This window comes from Lolium perenne, chromosome 4, assembly GCF_019359855.2.
Source record: "Lolium perenne isolate Kyuss_39 chromosome 4, Kyuss_2.0, whole genome shotgun sequence".
In the NCBI taxonomy this organism is placed as follows: Eukaryota; Viridiplantae; Streptophyta; class Magnoliopsida; order Poales; family Poaceae; genus Lolium; species Lolium perenne.
Genome location: NC_067247.2, coordinates 41,356,974 through 41,375,116, shown reverse-complemented (window position 1 = coordinate 41,375,116; position 18,143 = coordinate 41,356,974). Strand labels below are relative to the sequence as shown.

The window sequence follows — 18,143 nt, the reverse complement described above, 5'->3', positions numbered from 1 at the left end:
GGGAGGAGTCCCAGGTGGACTCCACCAAGGGTGGCCATCCAACCCACCTCAAGGAAAGGTGGGAGTCCCACCTTGAGTAGGACTCTCCCCTTTAGTAGGTTTCCCACCAAAGGTAGGTTTTGGTGTTGGGGTCTTATTCGAAGACTTGGGAGACAAGACTTGGGGCTTCCACCTATATAAGGAGGAGCAAGGGGAGGGGGCCGGCCAACCCAAGACCACAAGTTGGCCGCACCCCTGAGGCTGGCGCCCCAAAACCCTAGCCTCTCCCCAAACCCTAGCCACCTCCTCCTCCACATACAACTCCCGCAGCGCATAGGCGAAGCCCTGCCGGAGTTCTCCACCACCACCACCACCATGCCGTCGTGCTGCCGGGATTCCGAGGAGGATCTACTACTTCCGCTGCCCGCTGGAACGGGGAGAAGTACGTCGTCTTCATCAACACCGAACGTGTGACCGAGTACGAAGGTGCTGCCCGATTGTGGCACCGTCAAGATCAAGATCTTCTACGCGCTTTTGCAAGCGGCAAGTGATCGACTACATCCACCCCGAGATCTAATCTCGTTAAGCTTTGCGAATCTTCGAGGGTTAGTCTCTTCATCTCCTCGTTGCTACCATCTACTAGATTAGATCTTGGCTTGTGTTTCGTTCTTGCGGTAGGAAATTTTTTGTTTTCTATGCTACGAATCCCATAAGTGGTATCAGAGCCGTGTCTATGCATAGATTGGTTGCACGAGTAGAACACAATTGTTTTGTGGGCGTTGATGCTTTGTTGTCTTTAGTTTGAGTACTTTGCATCTTTGTGGCATAGTGGGATGAAGCGGCTCGGGCTAACGTTACATGACCGCGTTCATGAGATTTTCTCCACGCTCGATGTGCAACTTGTATTGCATAAGTGGCTTTGCGGGTGTCTGTCTCTCCTACTATAGTAAAGATCCAATTTACTCTTTCTATTGACAACACTAGTATCACCGTTGTGGTTCATGTTCGTAGGTAGATTGGATCTTATGCGAAAACGCTAAACCACGTAAAATATGCAAACCAAATTAGAACCGTCTAACTTGTTTTTGCAGGGTTTGGTGATGTGATATGGCCATAATGTGATGATGAATATGTATGAGATGATCATTATTGTATTGTGGCAACCGGCAGGAGCCTTATGGTTGTCTTTAAATTTCATGTTGAGTAGTATTTCAAAGAAGTTGTAATAGTTGCTACATGGGAGTACAATCATGAAGACGGCGCCATGGACCTTGACGCTACACCGACGATGATGGAGATCATGCCCGTTGATGATGGAGATCATGTCCGTGCTTTGGAGATGAAGATCAAAGGCGGAAAGACAAAGGGGCCATATCATATCACATATGAATTGCATGTGATGTTAATCCTTTTATGCATCTTATTTTGCTTAGATCGCGACGGTAGCATTATAAGATGATCCCTCTCACTAAATATCAAGATAATAAAGTGTTCATCCTTAGTAGCACCGTTGCTAAGACTTGTCGTTTCGAAGCATCACGTGATGATCGGGTGTGATAGATTCTACATGTGCATACAACGGGTGCAAGCCAGATTTGCACACGCGGATACTAAGGTTGCCTTGACGAGCCTAGCATGTACAGACATGGTCTCGGAACACGGGATACCGAAAGGTAGAGCATGAGTCATATGATTGATATGATGAACACTTTGAGTGTTCGCCATTGAAGTTACATCTTGTCTCGTGATGATCGGACTTGGTGTGGTGGATTTGGTTCGTGTGATCACTAAAGCAATGCGAGGGATATTGTTTTGAGTGGGAGTTCACCTAGTTTTTAATTTTGTTGAATTAAAATTTGAACTCAATTTATCATAAACTTAGTCTAAACTATTGCAAATATATGTTGTAGATCATGGCGTCCCCATCAATAAATTTTAACCAGTTCCTAGAGAAAGAAAAGCTTAAAAGCAATGGTAGCAACTTCACCGACTGGTTCCGTCATGTGAGGATCTTCCTCAATGGAGGAAATCTGCAATTTGTGCTTGATGCACCGCTAGGTCCCCCACCACCCCCCTGCAGTATCCGAGGATGAGAAAAATATTTACAAAACTCGAGTGACTCGCTATTCTCAAGTTCAGTGTGCCATTCTGTGCAGCCTAGAGGCAGAGCTCCAAAAACGTTTTGACCACCATGACCCTTGTGATATGATCAATGAGCTCAAAGTTATCTTTGAAACTCATGCGGCTGTGGAGAGCTATGAGGCCTCGAAACAGTTCTTTGGCTGTATGATGGAAGAGGGCAGCTCCGTTAGTGAGCACGTGTTCGCTATGTCCGGACACGCGAAGAAGCTCAGTGACTTGGCGATTATCATCCCCAACCAGCTGGGTATTCATCGTGTTCTCCAATCACTGCCACCAAGTTACAAGAACTTCGTGATGAACTACAATATGCAGAACATGAACAAGGAGTTACCTGAACTCTTGTCCATGCTAAAATCTGCTGAGATTGAGATACAGAAAGAGCACCAAGTGTTGATGGTCAACAAGACCACCAGTTTCAAGAAGCAAGGCAAACCTAAGAAGGGCAATGTCAAGAAGGGCGGCAAGAAAGCTGTCGCTCCTCCTGAAAATCCTAAGGGTGGCCCTAAACCTGATACTGAGTGCTATTACTGCAATGAGAAGGGGCACTAGAAGCGTAATTGCCCCAAGTACTTGGCTGATCTGAAGAGCGGCCTTGTCAAGAAGAAGAAAGGTATATCTGATATACATGTTATAGATGTTTATCTTACTGGTTCTCGTACTAGTGCGTGGGTATTTGATACTGGTTCGGTTGCCCACATTTGTAACTCGAAACAGGAACTACGGAATAAACGAAGCCTATCGAGGGATGAAGTGACGATGCGCGTTGGAAATGGATCCAAGGTCGATGTGATCGCTGTCGGCACGCTCCCTCTACATCTAACTTCGGGATTAGTTTTAAACCTCAATAATTGTTATTTAGTGCCTGTGTTGAGCATGAACATTATATTTGGATCTTGTTTAATGCAAGACGGTTATTCATTCAAGTCTGAGAATAATGGTTATTCTATTTTTAAGAATAATATCTTTTATGGTCATGCGCCTGAGAAGAATGGTTTATTTCTATTAAGTCTCGATAGTAGTGATACACATGTTCATAACATTGATGCTAAGCGAATTAAATTGAATGATAATTCTACTTATATGTGGCACTGTCGTCTTGGTCATATTGGAGTGAAACGCATGAAGAAACTCCATTCTGATGGACTACTTGAGTCACTTGACAGATGCGAAGCATGTCTAATGGGAAAAATGACTAAGACTCCATTCTCTGGTATTGTGGAGCGAGCTACAAACTTATTGAAAATCATACATACCGATGTGTGCGGACCAATGAGTGTAGCCTCGCGCGGTGGTTATCGTTATGTTCTAACCTTCACAGATGATCTGAGTAGATATGGGTATATCTATTTCATGAAACATAAATCCGAAACTTTCCAGAAGTTTAAGGAATTCCAAAGTGAGGTAGAAAATCAACGTAACAAGCAGATCAAGTTTCTGCGTTCTGATCGCGGAGGCGAATATCTGAGTTATGAGTTTGGCATGCATTTAAAGAAATGCGGAATACTTTCACAGTTGACACCGCTGGGAACACCACAGCGCAATGGTGTGTCCGAACGTCGTAATCGAACTCTCTTAGATATGGTTCGTTCTATGATGTCTCTTACTGATTTGCCATTATCATTTTGGGGTTATGCATTAGAGACAGCTGCATTCACTTTAAATAGGGCACCATCTAAATCCGTTGCAACGACACCGTATAAATTATGGTTTAATAAGAAATCTAAGCTGTCGTTCCTTAAGGTTTGGGGTTGCGAAGCCTATGTAAAAAGGTTATAACCGGACAAGCTGGAACCCAAAGCGGAGAAATGCGTCTTCATAGGATACCCTAAGGAAACTATAGGGTATACTTTCTATCACAAATCCGAAGGCAAAATCTTTGTTGCCAAGAACAGAACCTTTCTTAAAAAGAGCTTCTCACTAAAGAAGTGACTGGAAGAAAAGTAGAACTCGACGAGGTTATTGAACCTTCTCTCGTTGATCAGAGTAGCGCAGTACCAGAAGATGTTCATGTGCCACCCGCACCGGTAACAGAGGAAGCTAATGATAATGATCATGAAACTTCGAGCGAGGTAGCTACTGAACCTCGCAGATCGACAAGGGAACGTACCACTCCAGACTGGTATGATCCTTGTCTAAATGTCATGATTGTGGACAACAATGATGAGGACCCTGCGATGTATGAAGAAGCGATGATGAGCCCAGATTCCAACAAATGGCAAGAAGCCATGAAATCCGAAATGGGATCCATATATGATAACATAGTGTGGACTTTGGTAGACTTACCTGATAGCCATAAGGCTGTCGAGAATAAATGGATCTTCAAGAGAAAAACAGATGCTGATGGTAATGTTACTGTCTATAAAGCTCGACTTGTCGCAAAGGGTTTCCGACAAATTCAAGGTGTTGACTACGATGAGACTTTCTCACCTGTAGCGAAGCTAAAGTCTGTGAGGATTTTGTTAGCAATAGCTGCATTTTTCGATTATGAGATTTGGCAGATGGATGTCAAAACGGCGTTCCTCAATGGTGACATTGAGGAAGAGTTGTATATGGTACAACCCAAAGGTTTTGTCGATCTTAAAAATGCTGACAAGGTATGCAAACTTCTGCGTTCAATTTATGGACTGAAGCAAGCATCCAGGAGTTGGAACCGACGCTTTGATAAGGTGATCAAAGACTTCGGGTTTATACAGTGCCATGGAGAGGCCTGTATTTACAAGAAAGTGAGTGGGAGCTCTGTAGCATTCCTGATATTATATGTAGATGACATATTATTGATTGGGAATGATATAGAACTATTAAGCAGTGTAAAAGGTTATTTGAATAAGTGTTTTTCAATGAAGGACCTTGGTGAAGCAGCGTACATTTTAGGCATCAAGATTTATAGAGATAGATCAAGACGCCTAATAGGGCTTTCACAGAGTACATACCTGGACAAGATTCTAAAGAAGTTTAGAATGGATGAAAGTAAGAAAGGATTCTTACCGATGTTGCCAGGTAAGGTCTTGAGTAAGACTCAAGGTCCAGCTACGGCAGAAGAAAGAGAGAGGATGGATCAGATCCCCTATGCCTCGGTAGTAGGCTCTATCATGTATGCCATGCTGTGTACTAGACCGGATATAGCACATGTTGTTAGTTTGACTAGCAGATATCAAAGTGATCCAGGAATGGAACACTGGACAGCGGTCAAGAATATCTTGAAGTACTTGAAAAGAACTAAGGATATGTTTCTTTGTTATGGAGGTGACCAAGAGCTCGTTGTAACCAGTTACACCGATGCAAGTTGGAACACTGATCCTGATGACTCTAAGTCTCAGTCTGGGTACGTGTTTATATTGAATGGTGCTGCAGTTAGCTGGTGCAGCTCCAAGCAGTGCACGGTGGCGAAGTCTTCAACAGAATCGGAATACATAGCGGCTACGGAGGCTTCATCGGAAGCGGTGTGGATGAAGATGTTCATTGTTGAGCTTGGTGTGGTTCCTAGTGAATTGGACCCACTAGTCATTTATTGTGACAACATGGGTGCCATCGCCAATGCACAAGAACTAAGGTCACACAAGAAGCTGAAGCATATCAAGCTGCGTTTTCATTCGATTCGCGAGTACATCGAAGATGGAGAAGTAAAGATTTGCAAAGTACATACTGATCTGATGTAGCAGATCCGTTGACTAAAGCTCTCCCTAGGGCAAAGCATGACCAACACCAGAATGCCATGGGTGTTAGGTACCTTACAATGTAATCTAGATTATTGACTCTAGTGCAAGTGGGAGACTGTTGGAGATATGCCCAAGAGGCAATAATAAATTGGTTATTATATATATCTTTGTGTTTATGATAAATGTTTATATACCATGCTATAATTGTATTAACCGAAACATTGATACATGTGTGTTATATAAACAACAAGGAGTCCCTAGTAAGCCTCTTTTATAACTAGCTTGTTGATTAATAGATGATCATAGTTTCGTGATCATGAACATTGGATGTTATTAATAACAAGGTTATGTCATTATGTGAATGATATAATGGACACACCCAATTAAGCGTAGCATAAGATCACGTCATTAAGTTCATTTGCTATAAGCTTTCGATACATAGTTACCTAGTCCTTTCGACCATGAGATCATGTAAATCACTTATGCCGGAAGGGTACTTTGATTACATCAAACGCCACTACGTAAATGGGTGGTTATAAATGTGGGATTAGGTATCCGGAAAGTATGAGTTGAGGCATATGGATCAACAGTGGGATTTGTCCATCCCGATGACGGATAGATATACACTGGGCCCTCTCGGTGGAATGTCATCTAATTAGTTTGCAAACATATGAATGGTTCATAAGAGACTACATACCACGGTACGAGTAAAGAGTACTTGTCATGAGACGAGGTTGAACGAGGTATAGAGATACCGATGATCAAACCTCGGACAAGTAAAATATCGCGTGACAAAGGGAATCGGTATCGTATGTAAATGGTTCATTCGATCACTAAGTCATCGTTGAATATGTGAGAGCCATTATGGATCTCCAGATCCCGCTATTGGTTATTGGTCGGAGAGAAGTCTCAACCATGTCTGCATAGTTCGCGAACCGTAGGGTGACACACTTAAGGTTTGATGTCGTTTGAGTAGATATGGAATATGGAATGGAGTTCGAAGTTTTGTTCGGAGTCTCGGATGGGATCCAGGACATCACGAGGAGTTCCGGAATGGTCCGGAGAATAAGATTCATATATAGGAAGTCATTTTACATGTTTGAAAATGATCCGGTGCATTTATGGAAGGTTCTAGAAGGTTCTAGAAAAGTCCGAAAGAAAGACACTATGGAAGGTGGAGTCCCAGAGGGACTCCACATGCTAGACCGTCCAAACCCTAAGGGGAGGAGTCCCAGGTGGACTCCACCAAGGGTGGTCGGCCAACCCACCTCAAGGAAAGGTGGGAGTCCCACCTTGAGTAGGACTCCCCCCTTTAGTAGGTTTCCCGCCAAAGGTAGGTTTTGGTGTTGGGGTCTTATTCGAAGACTTGGGAGACAAGACTTGGGGCTTCCACCTATATAAGGAGGAGCAAGGGAGGGCGCCGGCCAACCCAAGACCACAAGTTTGCCGCACCCCTGAGGCCGGCGCCCCAAAACCCTAGCCTCTCCCCAAACCCTAGCCACCTCCTCCTCCACATACAACTCCCGCAGCGCATAGGCGAAGCCCTGTCGGAGTTCGCCACCGCCACCGCCACCACGCCGTCGTGCTACCGGGATTCCGAGGAGGATCTACTACTTCTTCTGCCCGCTGGAACGGGGAGAAGGACGTCGTCTTCATCAACACCGAACGTGTGACCGAGTACGGAGGTGCTGCCCGATTGTGGCACCGTCAAGATCAAGATCTTCTACGCGCTTTTGCAAGCGGCAAGTAATCGACTACATCCACCCCGAGATCTAATCTCGTTAAGCTTTGCGAATCTTCGAGGGTTAGTCTCTTCACCTCCTCGTTGCTACCGTCTACTAGATTAGATCTTGGCTTGTGTTTCATTCTTGCGGTAGGAAATTTTTTGTTTTCTATGCTACGAATCCCATCAATTGAAGCGTATAGTTTAGAATATGACACCATATACCCGTCGAGTGCAATAAGGCACAAATACCTTCATGTATAGTTTAGTTGATTTGAGTTCCGTTGCGAAATGCTTCAACATTTTTAGACTTTGTAGACCACTAGTACAAATGCCCGTGCGTTGCAACGGGTTCTCAAATTTTATTTCTCAATGTATATATATAATTCATAACTGACTATAAAAATTCAAAGAAAATCAAAGATATTATAATGTACTACAACATGATAACACCGAACGTAATAACAAGACAGATTGTTCTCCAAAAACTAAATTTAGTCATTTTAATTTCTTTATTTTCCGCGGCTGTAAATACAATCGATCTTGAGTTGTAAGTGCCTGAAAAGAGTAAGGTACTTTATGTGTCCCTACGGGCTACGGCTATGCCCTTCTTCCTTTATATTCGTGTGAAGATGCGCAGTAATTAACTCTTGCATTTTAACTGAATTTTATTTATTCCTCGTATTTGTGAGATGTATTCATCTGCAGTGCTGTTATCTGCCATCAATTTTATGGGGTGATGCATTTTAGTTGTAGAACTTCGAAAAGGGGTAAATATGAAGATGGGCCCTAGCCAACTATAGGATATGTTTGGTTCATGCCATACCTTGCCTTACCAAAATGTTGGCAACCATTGGCTAGCCAAAATATTGGCTAGAGATTCCATAACCCCATGTTAGGCTGTTTGGATTCCATAACCAACTGCTCAAATTCCATAACTGCAGATCTGCAAGCAAAAGGAAATGCTCTAGTCTCTTGGAAGAAAATTTGCAGACCCAAGGAACAAGGTGGTTTGGGAGTTCTTAATCTTGATATTCAAAATAAAGCTCTTCTTCTCAAAAATCTGGACAAATTCTACAACAACTCTGATATTCCTTGGGTACACCTTGTAAGAGACACCTACTATGCTGAAGACAGACCCCCTGGAATTAAAGTAGAAGGATCCTTTTGGTGGAAAGCACATCTTAAACTCATTGATACTTATAAAGCTATGGCAAGATGTAATGTGGGGAATGGCAAGACTGTGTTTTTTTGGACTGATCTCTGGGGGGACTCATGTTTGCACCACAAATTCCCACATCTCTTTTCCTTTACCAAGAAAGCTGATATTTCTGTGAGTAAAGTTATTCACATGGAGTACCTACAGGATCTCTTCCATCTTCCCCTCTCTCAACAAGCTTTTGAGGAATTTGAGCAGTTGGAATCCTTATGTGATAATGTGCAAGCTGAGATGCATTATCCACGACATGATTCTTGGACTTACATTTGGGGATCTGATAAGTTCTCAACAACAAAGGCTTATAAATTCATGATTGGAGAACAACATGCACCAAAGTTCTTCACTTGGATATGGGAGTCCTCTTGTCAACCCAAACACAAGTTCTTTTTCTGGCTCCTTTTACATGACAGACTTAATACAAGGAATCTTCTTAAGAGAAAGAATTGTCATCTCCCATCCTTCAACTGTGCCACATTGCAATGTAACCAAGAAGAAACCTTGGCACATCTATTCTGGAGTTGCCCTTTTGCTCAGTTATGTTGGGCCATGATTTGCCCCCAAGTTCTGAACCAGCACTCAGTTCTGGAAGCTTTCTATGAGATTAAAGATCATTTATCCTTGCCTTTTGCTGTGGAGATCATCATCCTGGCAGCATGGGCCATTTGGATTATTAGAAACAGGAAGATTTTTGAAGATCAGACTCCCTCTTTAAGTGCCTGGAAGACAGTTTTTAAGCAAGAGCTCATTCTACTCTCTTTCAGAATGAAGAAAAAAAGATCTGAGGCATACAAAGCTTGGCTTGAACTCTTTCTTAGCTCTTTAGTTTAAGCTTTCTGTACTCCTTGTACAGCTTGCTTTTTCTTTTCTTCTTTTCTTTTCTTTTCTTTTCTTTTCTTTTCTTTTCTTTCTTTCTTTTCTTTTTCTTCTTTCTTTTTCTCTTCTTCTCTTTTGTAACCTTGTAAATTTTGCCTTTTATAATAAAAATTGCAGTGGGGTTTTACCCCACTGTTTCACCCTCAAAAAAAAATAACCCCATGTTAGCCAAAAAAAATGACAAGATTTGTGAACCAAACAGACCCAATGTGAGAAAAGTTGGCAAGATTCTATTGGCAACCAAAATTCTGGCAACCAACCAAGCAAAGACCAATACTTCCTGGTGTATTCACTGTTGATCAGCTTGTGCTCGTCGAACTCGGTGTTGATCCTCGCCCAATACTTCCCGTACTTTTGGTTGGCGTCGATGATAGAGTCATGACTCACCGTCGCCCACGAGTCGCACTGATATAGATCCTCCAGAGGCGTCACTTGGGACCTCGTGTGCTCGACGTCTTCTTCTTCTTCTTCTTCTTCTTCTTCTTCTTCTTCTTCTTCTTCTTCTTCTTCTTCTTCTTCCTCCTCACGCCGTCCGTGTCAACCTCCACGAGATCACCGGCATCCTCACCGGCACCCTCGTCATCCTCTTCGTCGCCGCCCACTTCGTCCTCGTTGTCCTCCACCCCTCCCCTCCTCCTCCTCGTCCTCCTTCCCCTCCTCCTCCTCCTCAGCGCCGGCGTCGTCGAATTTGAGCGGGCCCCTGCGGCCAGTGAGCAGGGCGCCGTCCGGACCGGGTCCTGGCTCGCGCTGGGGCGCTTGCTCGTACACCAGGAGTAGAAGATGGAGTTGGGGTTGAAGCCGCCATGCGGCAGCGTATCCTGCTAGTGCGGCAACAAGTTTGGGGTCACGCACCCGGGAGTGGCGGAGGGGCCGTCGTTGTAGGACCCGGATGTCGACGGAGAGACCACTCCCGGAACGTACACCGGCACCGACGTACTCCATGGGTTCGCGTTGGTGGCAGCAACACACCCGGCCAGCGCATGCTGGTGCGCGCGCGCCGCCAACGCCTTCTTCTCCAGCCGCGCCGCCCGCCCTCCATCCTTTCCGCTCCGCCGTCGAGAACTTCCGGCGCAGACAGTCTTGATGCCATCGATCATCGGTCCAGCCTTTCGGGAATGTTAATTTTGATCAAAATAATGTTAATCGTGTGAATGGGAAGAAGTAAAGTTAGAGGAATGTCAACGTTAGAGGATCTCGTTCCAAATAAGGGTGGTTGCTAGACAGGCATGAAGTACTCGTTCCAGCGACCAAAATGGCAAAATCCAGATCAAACCTCGCAAACCCAGTTTAGCAAAAAAAAAAAATGCACGACAGGCTAACCTTATCCTCTCACTTACTGAAGCGAACCTCTCTCTTGCTCCGTTGCGCTGCCCCATCCTATGCTTCCCCGCCGCTGCCGCCATCTCCTCCCGTTGGCGGCTCGCTCCGCCCAACACATCGTTCACCCACCCCCCCCCCCCCCCCCCCCCCGGCCACCCCAGCTAGCAGGCTGCCAAGACCCCTCATAGACCCCCATGGAGGCGGCGGGCTTGTTGAAGCAACGGCTGGAGGAGGCCATCGACTGCATCATGAACCCGCATCACGGCACCCCCGTTCCACCGTGGTGACAAGCACTTCCACTTCCACAACTCCAGCCTCTAGACGTGGAGCGTACTCAACGAGTGCAGGTAAATTACCAATTAAAATCCCCGATCGACATGGCTTGCATAATATAGTGTGATGCATCTCTCTGCTGGTGATGGGATGGTTTGGTGTTTGTGCTAATATGCCCATACAATTGTCTAAAAATTATTATTTATTAATCTTACAATTATCGTATAGCTCTTTGAATTGTCCTGCCCTCGTTTCATGCACTATCAAAGTATATGCAAAAAGTCTGCAATGCTGATTTAGTTTCCTGCACTTGAACTGTTTAAATAGGTGTATGATATTGCTGAATTCATGAAATCTAGTGCAATTGAATGATCCAAGGGTGTCATATCTTGACTGGTCGGCGACACGTTTCTAAATGCTAATTAGCAGCTGCCAATTCTGCAGATACAATATAAGTACATGACGATAGGCCGTACTTTGCATTTTTTTTTGAAACCGAGGCAAAAGCTTTGCCTCATTCATTAATTAAGTAGAAGGTGCTCAGTTTTTAGGAGAAAACCAGGCGAAAACCAACAACAACCAGGCCAAAGCCACACTCACAACCACACACACTCGGCCACAAGGGACACACCTAGCCACCCTGGCTACCCACAAAAGCCACACAAAGGCGAAGCTTAAGTCGGCCTATGCCAAACAGATGGCTCTTCGAGGAGAGACCGGCAGCTTCGATTACGAAGACGAGCCCCGGAAAGGAGATGCGCAAGACCTGCGCCGAGTAGGACCTTCATCGAACCGCCCCATGAAGGTCATCGTACACCGCCCAAAGGCAGCTTCGACTTCACCGCGAGAGGAGACCAACACGAAGACACTCGAACACGCCGGAACGGAGCCGACTAACATGATCTTGCCGCTACCAAACCTTGGTCACCACCATCGTCGTTGCCTCACAAGCCTCCACCGGAACCCCACATCTCCGGTCAACCTCCTGCCAACCTAGATGTCGTGTGCGTCCAGCCCGCCGGGCGCGCGAAGAGGATCACCGGCTTCAAGACGACGCCCTCAAGAGGGGAAACGACGATGAGACGACGTCGTCGTCCAATCCCGCAAAGCGGGATCAAGGCTTTCACCCGAAGCCGTGAACCCGAGGGTAGCAAAGGTCGGACAGCTCCACGACCGCCCCAAGGAGGACGGCGACATCCACGGACGCCGCGCGGTCAAGCTTTCACCCGGAGCAAACGAGCCTCTACATCCCCACGCGGCCGGACAGCAAGGCGGAGACCAAACCGCCGCCAGCCCGCACCCCACGGACGCACACCTCTTGTGCGGCAACAGCGCCACCGCCACACAGGAGCCACCGCCGCCAAACCAGACCGAGAAGCTCAGCGAGCTCCGCTGCCACCGCCCGCACCACGCGGGGTTGAAGCCGAGCCACACCACTGCTGCCAGCCGAGCTCACCGAAGCAGAGCGCCGCGGGCGCCGCCAACCGCCACAGAGAGGGGGCTTCGACGGACGCCAACACGGAGATCCAAAACATAGAGCCAGCGGCCGCAGAAATGCGAGCACCCCGACCGGATTGGCGGCCCCTCGAAACCACCCACAGCCGCGCCACCGCGGAGCCCTACACTGCGGCCACCGCCGAAGAGCGCCACCACGAGCCTGGAGGGAGGGCCGCCACCCCACCACGACAAGCCGGACGAGCCGTCGTGGAAAGCCCGTGCCTACTCGTCGCCGCGCCGCACCGAGCAGCCATGGTAGCCGAAGCCGCCGGATGCCCGAGCAGCTCGCCTTGGCCTTGGACCACCGCGCCGCGGCTGCGAAGGAGCCCGAGCCTCACCCGCCGCCACCGACGGCCGCAGACGCCCTACCGCCCACACGGCCGGACGCTGCCACCAACCACCTCGCAACGGCCACCACGACCAGGGCCGCCCGCCGACGGGGAGGGATTCGGGGGCCGCCGCCCTGCGTGCCCGCGCCAAGGAAAGGAGCTCCTCCGCTCAGGAGCTCTCACCACCACGCCACCTTTGGGGCGGGCCCCGCCGCCGCCGCGGCCATAGCCAGCGACGACGGCGGTGAGGAGGTCAAGAGCGGGAGGGCGGCGCGACGCGAAGTGGGGACGCCCCGGTGCGGCCCTGACGAGCCACACGGGGGCGGAGGCGAAGTTGAAGCCGGTAGAGGATGAGCTTGGAGGTGATGAAGCCGACCGCTCGCTCGAAGGCTGGGCCTACCAGCTGGTGCAGAGGAGAGAGGGGACGGAGGGGGTTCCGGATCTGGTCTCGCCGGCCGCCGGGGTGGTGGGAGCAGAGAGATCGGCGGGCGCCGGCGGCGCGCTGGGCCGACCTGCCCGTACTTTGCATTTTGGTGACAAGAAACATGGACAATTGGTGATAGGTTCATTAAAGACATGTGCGTATCTTTCCCTTTTCCTTTTTTTATTGGTATGATATAAGTACTATTGAACTAAGAAGCTAATTTGTGTGGAAAAATCATTTTGTGCTTGAATAAATTGTGGCTATATTTGCAGCTTATTCTCCCGTTTTGTTATCCCTGACTCCCTGTTGTTCTAACATTTTTGCAGAACTGAGGAGCACTGTCGGTTCATCTGGCCTGCAATTTGATTATGCAACTCAACATTTAGTTGCTCAAGGTTTAAATATATCAGGTTTGTTATGAACCCGTTGTCTCAGTGTCAGTGTTGACTGTGTGCTGCCGTTTTGTAGTGGACTTGCTAGACGGACTATCTAAAATAAGAGGCTTTACTCGATGTAATTTTTTCAGTTGGGCGCTGAACAAGAGCTCACTTTCTACTTCTCTATTCAATATTCAGTGTAGATATTCATTATTTCAAATTCAATGCTAGATTGAAGAGAACAATAAGTGTATGTTCCCATCTACAGGCTTATAATCAAAGGAGCATTCCAAAAAGAAAGGTTCCAGTGTGAATGATAATAATGACAACCCTGCTTATGAAATGACTCCGGATGGTCAGCGACAGAAGGATGGTTCAACCGATCTTTCATCAAGCAAAGAAGCAAAAGCTGGTAACTTCTTGATGAGATTTTCATTATATGTCGCCTTTATTTTGCTGAAGGGTTATTTGTTCGTCTATCTTAATGTTGTTAGCCCACCAATCTGAAATAATAAACCTATGTTTGACAGCAAACACTAAAGAAGCTTAGTTATACTTTTGTGGCTACAGAAAAAGGAACAATCATAAAGTGAATCTGTAGCTATTGAAAACCATTTTCAAATACATTCAGCTCTGAATAGCAAAGCGAAGAAAGCAAATGGCAAACAAAGTTAAGCCATCCCATGCTTTATTACATTACAGCGAAGGGAAATTATAGCTACAGATGTGGTTAGATGAAAAAATTGTTACTCGCTTATGCCTAGCATCAACATCAGTCCACTTTCATTCTTAAATTATGTAGTTCGATCTGATCAAAACCTGCAAATGAACAAAAAAATAACTTTGATCAGGTATATATTTTCTATAAATCAGGTTACTCTCTAGATGTAACAGGAAACATTGATTAGGCTAGACGCATTATGACCTCACACAGGGCCTCCTAGCTTTGTTAACACATCGAGGAAAGATAATTCCAATCTCAAAGCATGAAACTCAAGTATCTATCAGATTGGTATTAGTGAAGTATTAAAACATTATGATCTGAAAGACAAGTTATCCTATAATGATTTGTTCAAACCATGATTACTGCAGATTCTCACAAAGTGCATACAACTGGTGATCCGCATGAGAGTAAAATACATACAATTTGATATCTTTTCTAGTGATCCGCTATTTCCTGATGGGGAAGTTCTTCAAACAAAGTGCATCTCCAGTTTCCCTGATGATCCACATGATAATAAAATACAAATCAGAAAAGGTATGAAACAACAGTTTGAAAACTGCATACAGCCTAGAGGCGTGGTTATGTACCTTTACTCTCCCTGATGATTCCAGGAGTTCTCTCGCATAACAATGGTGCAGGGTACCCTTTATATGCATGCTTTAGGATTCTATGGTTTCAGGCAAGTACCGATATGGTTGATCTGCAATGATGGAGTTTCCTTTGAAATGTGATTGATCCCTGAAATGTTGCGGTTTTCTTTCTTGTACCTGACATAATGGTGTGTTGATAGATCCCTGAAATGTTGTGTGCACTTTCCTGGAATGCGCGATGAATTAATGTTGCGATTTCCTATTCTGTGGGCGGTGATTATGCGCTGGACTCTGGAATGCTTATGCGGTTTCCTATTCTGTTACACTGAAATGATTGCCGTGCTAGATTGTTTGAAGCAAGGTGGGAGGGTAAAATGGCCAAGTTGAAAATATGTGTGACGAAACTCGACCGGAGGAAACAGAGGAAGTTCTTCCTTTTTAGATGGTAGAGATAGAGATAGAGATTAAAACAGACCCACTTATTCATTGCATCTATTTTTTTATTTGAGAAGCATAGTACAAACGTAAATACTAATATACAGTTACCCCTATGAAAGCACTCATGGACATCCTAACCCTATGAGCACCTCCCAAAGACGAAGACGACCAAAATATCGCCTCCCAATGAAAAAAATATTCCGAATTTATAAGACATATATTTGTCAAATCTTGGATTTGAACTCTGGTGCGTTGGTGGTACAACAAACCTCCTAATCATCGGATCTCAAAAAAAAAAACCTCCTAATCATCGAACCTCATGGTTCTCATTTCCATGTTATCTAAATTGCAGAAATTATGTTTAGACATGCATATCGCAAGTGATTCTTACCTTTCTCGGGATACTAGGAAAGAGATCATAACAGAAGGTAGCAGATCACTATGGTCCAGGGCATTGGCAATTATGAAGTTTGTACACCTGAATTAAGCAGCAGTCGAACGGATCTCCTTGCGAGGGCTGCATGAAAATCTTACCGGATATGATTCGTTCCATCTTTTGGTAGCGTTTCCTTTGCATGCAAAGCAAAGATTGCCTATACATATTCCACCCACGATCATCTCCTCCGCGATTCGCCCACACCGCAGACCTAGCCGCACCGTGCCGATCTGTACGGAATGAGCGGCGGCGGCGACCTATTCGGCGCGCTGCCGGAAGAGCTCCTGCACCACGTGCTGTCCTTCCTGCCGTCGCGCGAGGCCGTTAAGTCGTCCCTTCTCTCCCGCCGGTGGCGCCACCTCTGGCGATCCACCCCGGCCTTCCGCGTCCGCGGCAATGGCCACGGCTTCCGACTCTTCGTCAACAGCCTGATCGTCCACCGCGACGCGACGCCGCTGCGCTCGTTCGAGATCGACGCCGACCTGTTGATACCCCCCAAACACCCGTACGACAATGACCCTGAGTTCAACAGGTTCTGGCGCGGCGAGGTCGACCGCCACATCGACCTATGGGTCAACCACGCCCTGTCCGCCAAGTGCCGCGCCCGCTCGCTGGTGGTCCGCTTGGAGGAAGAGCTCGCCCCTTGGCGCCCGCGGCGTCCCCTCCGCGCATTCGCCTCGCCGTACCTGACGAGGATCCACCTCGACGCCGTCCACCTCGTCGGCCGCCAGCTCGACTTCTCTTGCTGCCCGGCGCTGCTGCGTCTCGCGCTCGTGCGCTGCCGCCTCGAGGGTGACGCCCTCGTGTCGCCGTCGCTGGAGCGTCTCGCCATCGTCGACTGCCAGAGCGAGATCGGTGGAGATCCGGAAGCACTCGACGAGATGTTGCACACGAGCTTGTCCACGCCGAGGCTCTGTTTTCTGGAGATCTCTGGTAACTATGACCCGGAACAGTTCCTGGAGAGGATGCATTTGCCTTTGTTGACGGAGGACAACGTATGGTATACACGTGAAGCTAATGTCTATTCCTGGCAATGGTGATGGCAGCGGCGCGCGGGTGATTGTGTTTAAGCTTGTCATTTCAGTTTCCTATATCTAGTATCAGTAACAAATTGTGATGCTTTTCCCTTGAGTTCCAAGTGGACGAGACAAACTCTTCTTATGCGTTGCATCTTGCATGCAGGCCAGAATATAGCGTGCGCACTTCTCCCCGACCTTTGTCCCCTGGTATGGCCGTGACTAGCAGCTCGTTTATTTATTTGTTGAAACCAAGCTTGGTTGAAACAATGGAGCAGCTCGTTTATGAGCGTTGCACCTTACCACCTTTACTATGAAATGGAAGCTTGTTGTCAAGGCCTCTCATAAAATCAGGGTCCAATAAGATTATATAAAAAACCAAAACTCTTGGTAAGTTGTTTTAGAACCTAAATCTCATGATCAAGTCTAACAAGAGAACCAAGCGCTGGCTTGGTGGCTTGAGCTCACGATGGTATCCACCCCCTTTGTTATCTAGCGCATATAATTTGCCGCTGGCGAGGTCACATCTTGTATCTAGCAATGGGGAGCCAACGAAGGTATCCATCCGCTTTACGAAACTTTTATGATCAAGTTTAATATGGTTTGCTACAATCTGGACAAGTCAGGCCTAGTAGAGAAGCTGTTTTTTCTCCAGATCGGACCGGACCAAGAGTACTGAGTTGGACCAAACCATTTGGAGTTTTTTTTTCAACTTTCAACCAAATTTGTTGCAAAAAAACAAAATTTGAAAATAATATGAAAATTGCCGTAATAAACCCCGCATTCTTGGTCATCACCTCACCATATGCCGGAGCTTTCAAGTTATTTTGATTTTGTTGTCACATTTTAGATAGTTTTCACCGTCTTGTGATTTGTTTTTCGCAACACAGTATGGCGCATACGCTCACAAATATATACATACACTCATCCGTATGAACACACACACCTATAAGCACCTCTGAGAGATCAAGTTCAAGAAACTGACCTGGCCAGTCTTGAGATCAATGTTCTAAATAGCCGGCTACATGCTATAGCCGCGGCCTCGCAAAACATCTATAGCCCGGCTATAGCTTGGCTATAGCGGACTATTTAAGGACTTGGACACCTTTTAGCAGGCTAATGCAGTT

General features: G+C 46.5%; 1 protein-coding gene and 1 long non-coding RNA gene across 5 annotated transcripts; both read left to right on the top strand.

The window, feature by feature from the left end:
* The first annotated feature begins 10,889 nt into the window (after positions 1 to 10,889).
* LOC127292268 (uncharacterized) lies at positions 10,890 to 15,391 on the top strand. Of its 4 annotated transcripts, none has more exons than XR_007845071.2 (4): positions 10,890 to 11,259; positions 13,762 to 13,948; positions 14,081 to 14,224; positions 14,905 to 15,391. It is a non-coding gene; the product is annotated as an uncharacterized lncRNA (long non-coding RNA). The 4 variants fall into 4 exon arrangements; XR_007845069.2 differs by having other exon boundaries at positions 11,049 to 11,259; positions 13,762 to 13,845; XR_007845072.2 differs by lacking the exon at positions 10,890 to 11,259 and adding an exon at positions 13,472 to 13,589.
* Positions 15,392 to 16,239: 848 nt separating this feature from the next.
* Positions 16,240 to 17,040, top strand: LOC127346712 (F-box protein At5g03100-like). Its single transcript, XM_051372986.1, has one exon. The coding sequence runs from the start codon at positions 16,240 to 16,242 to the stop codon at positions 17,038 to 17,040; it is 801 nt and encodes a 266-aa protein (XP_051228946.1).
* The last annotated feature ends 1,103 nt before the right edge of the window (positions 17,041 to 18,143 follow it).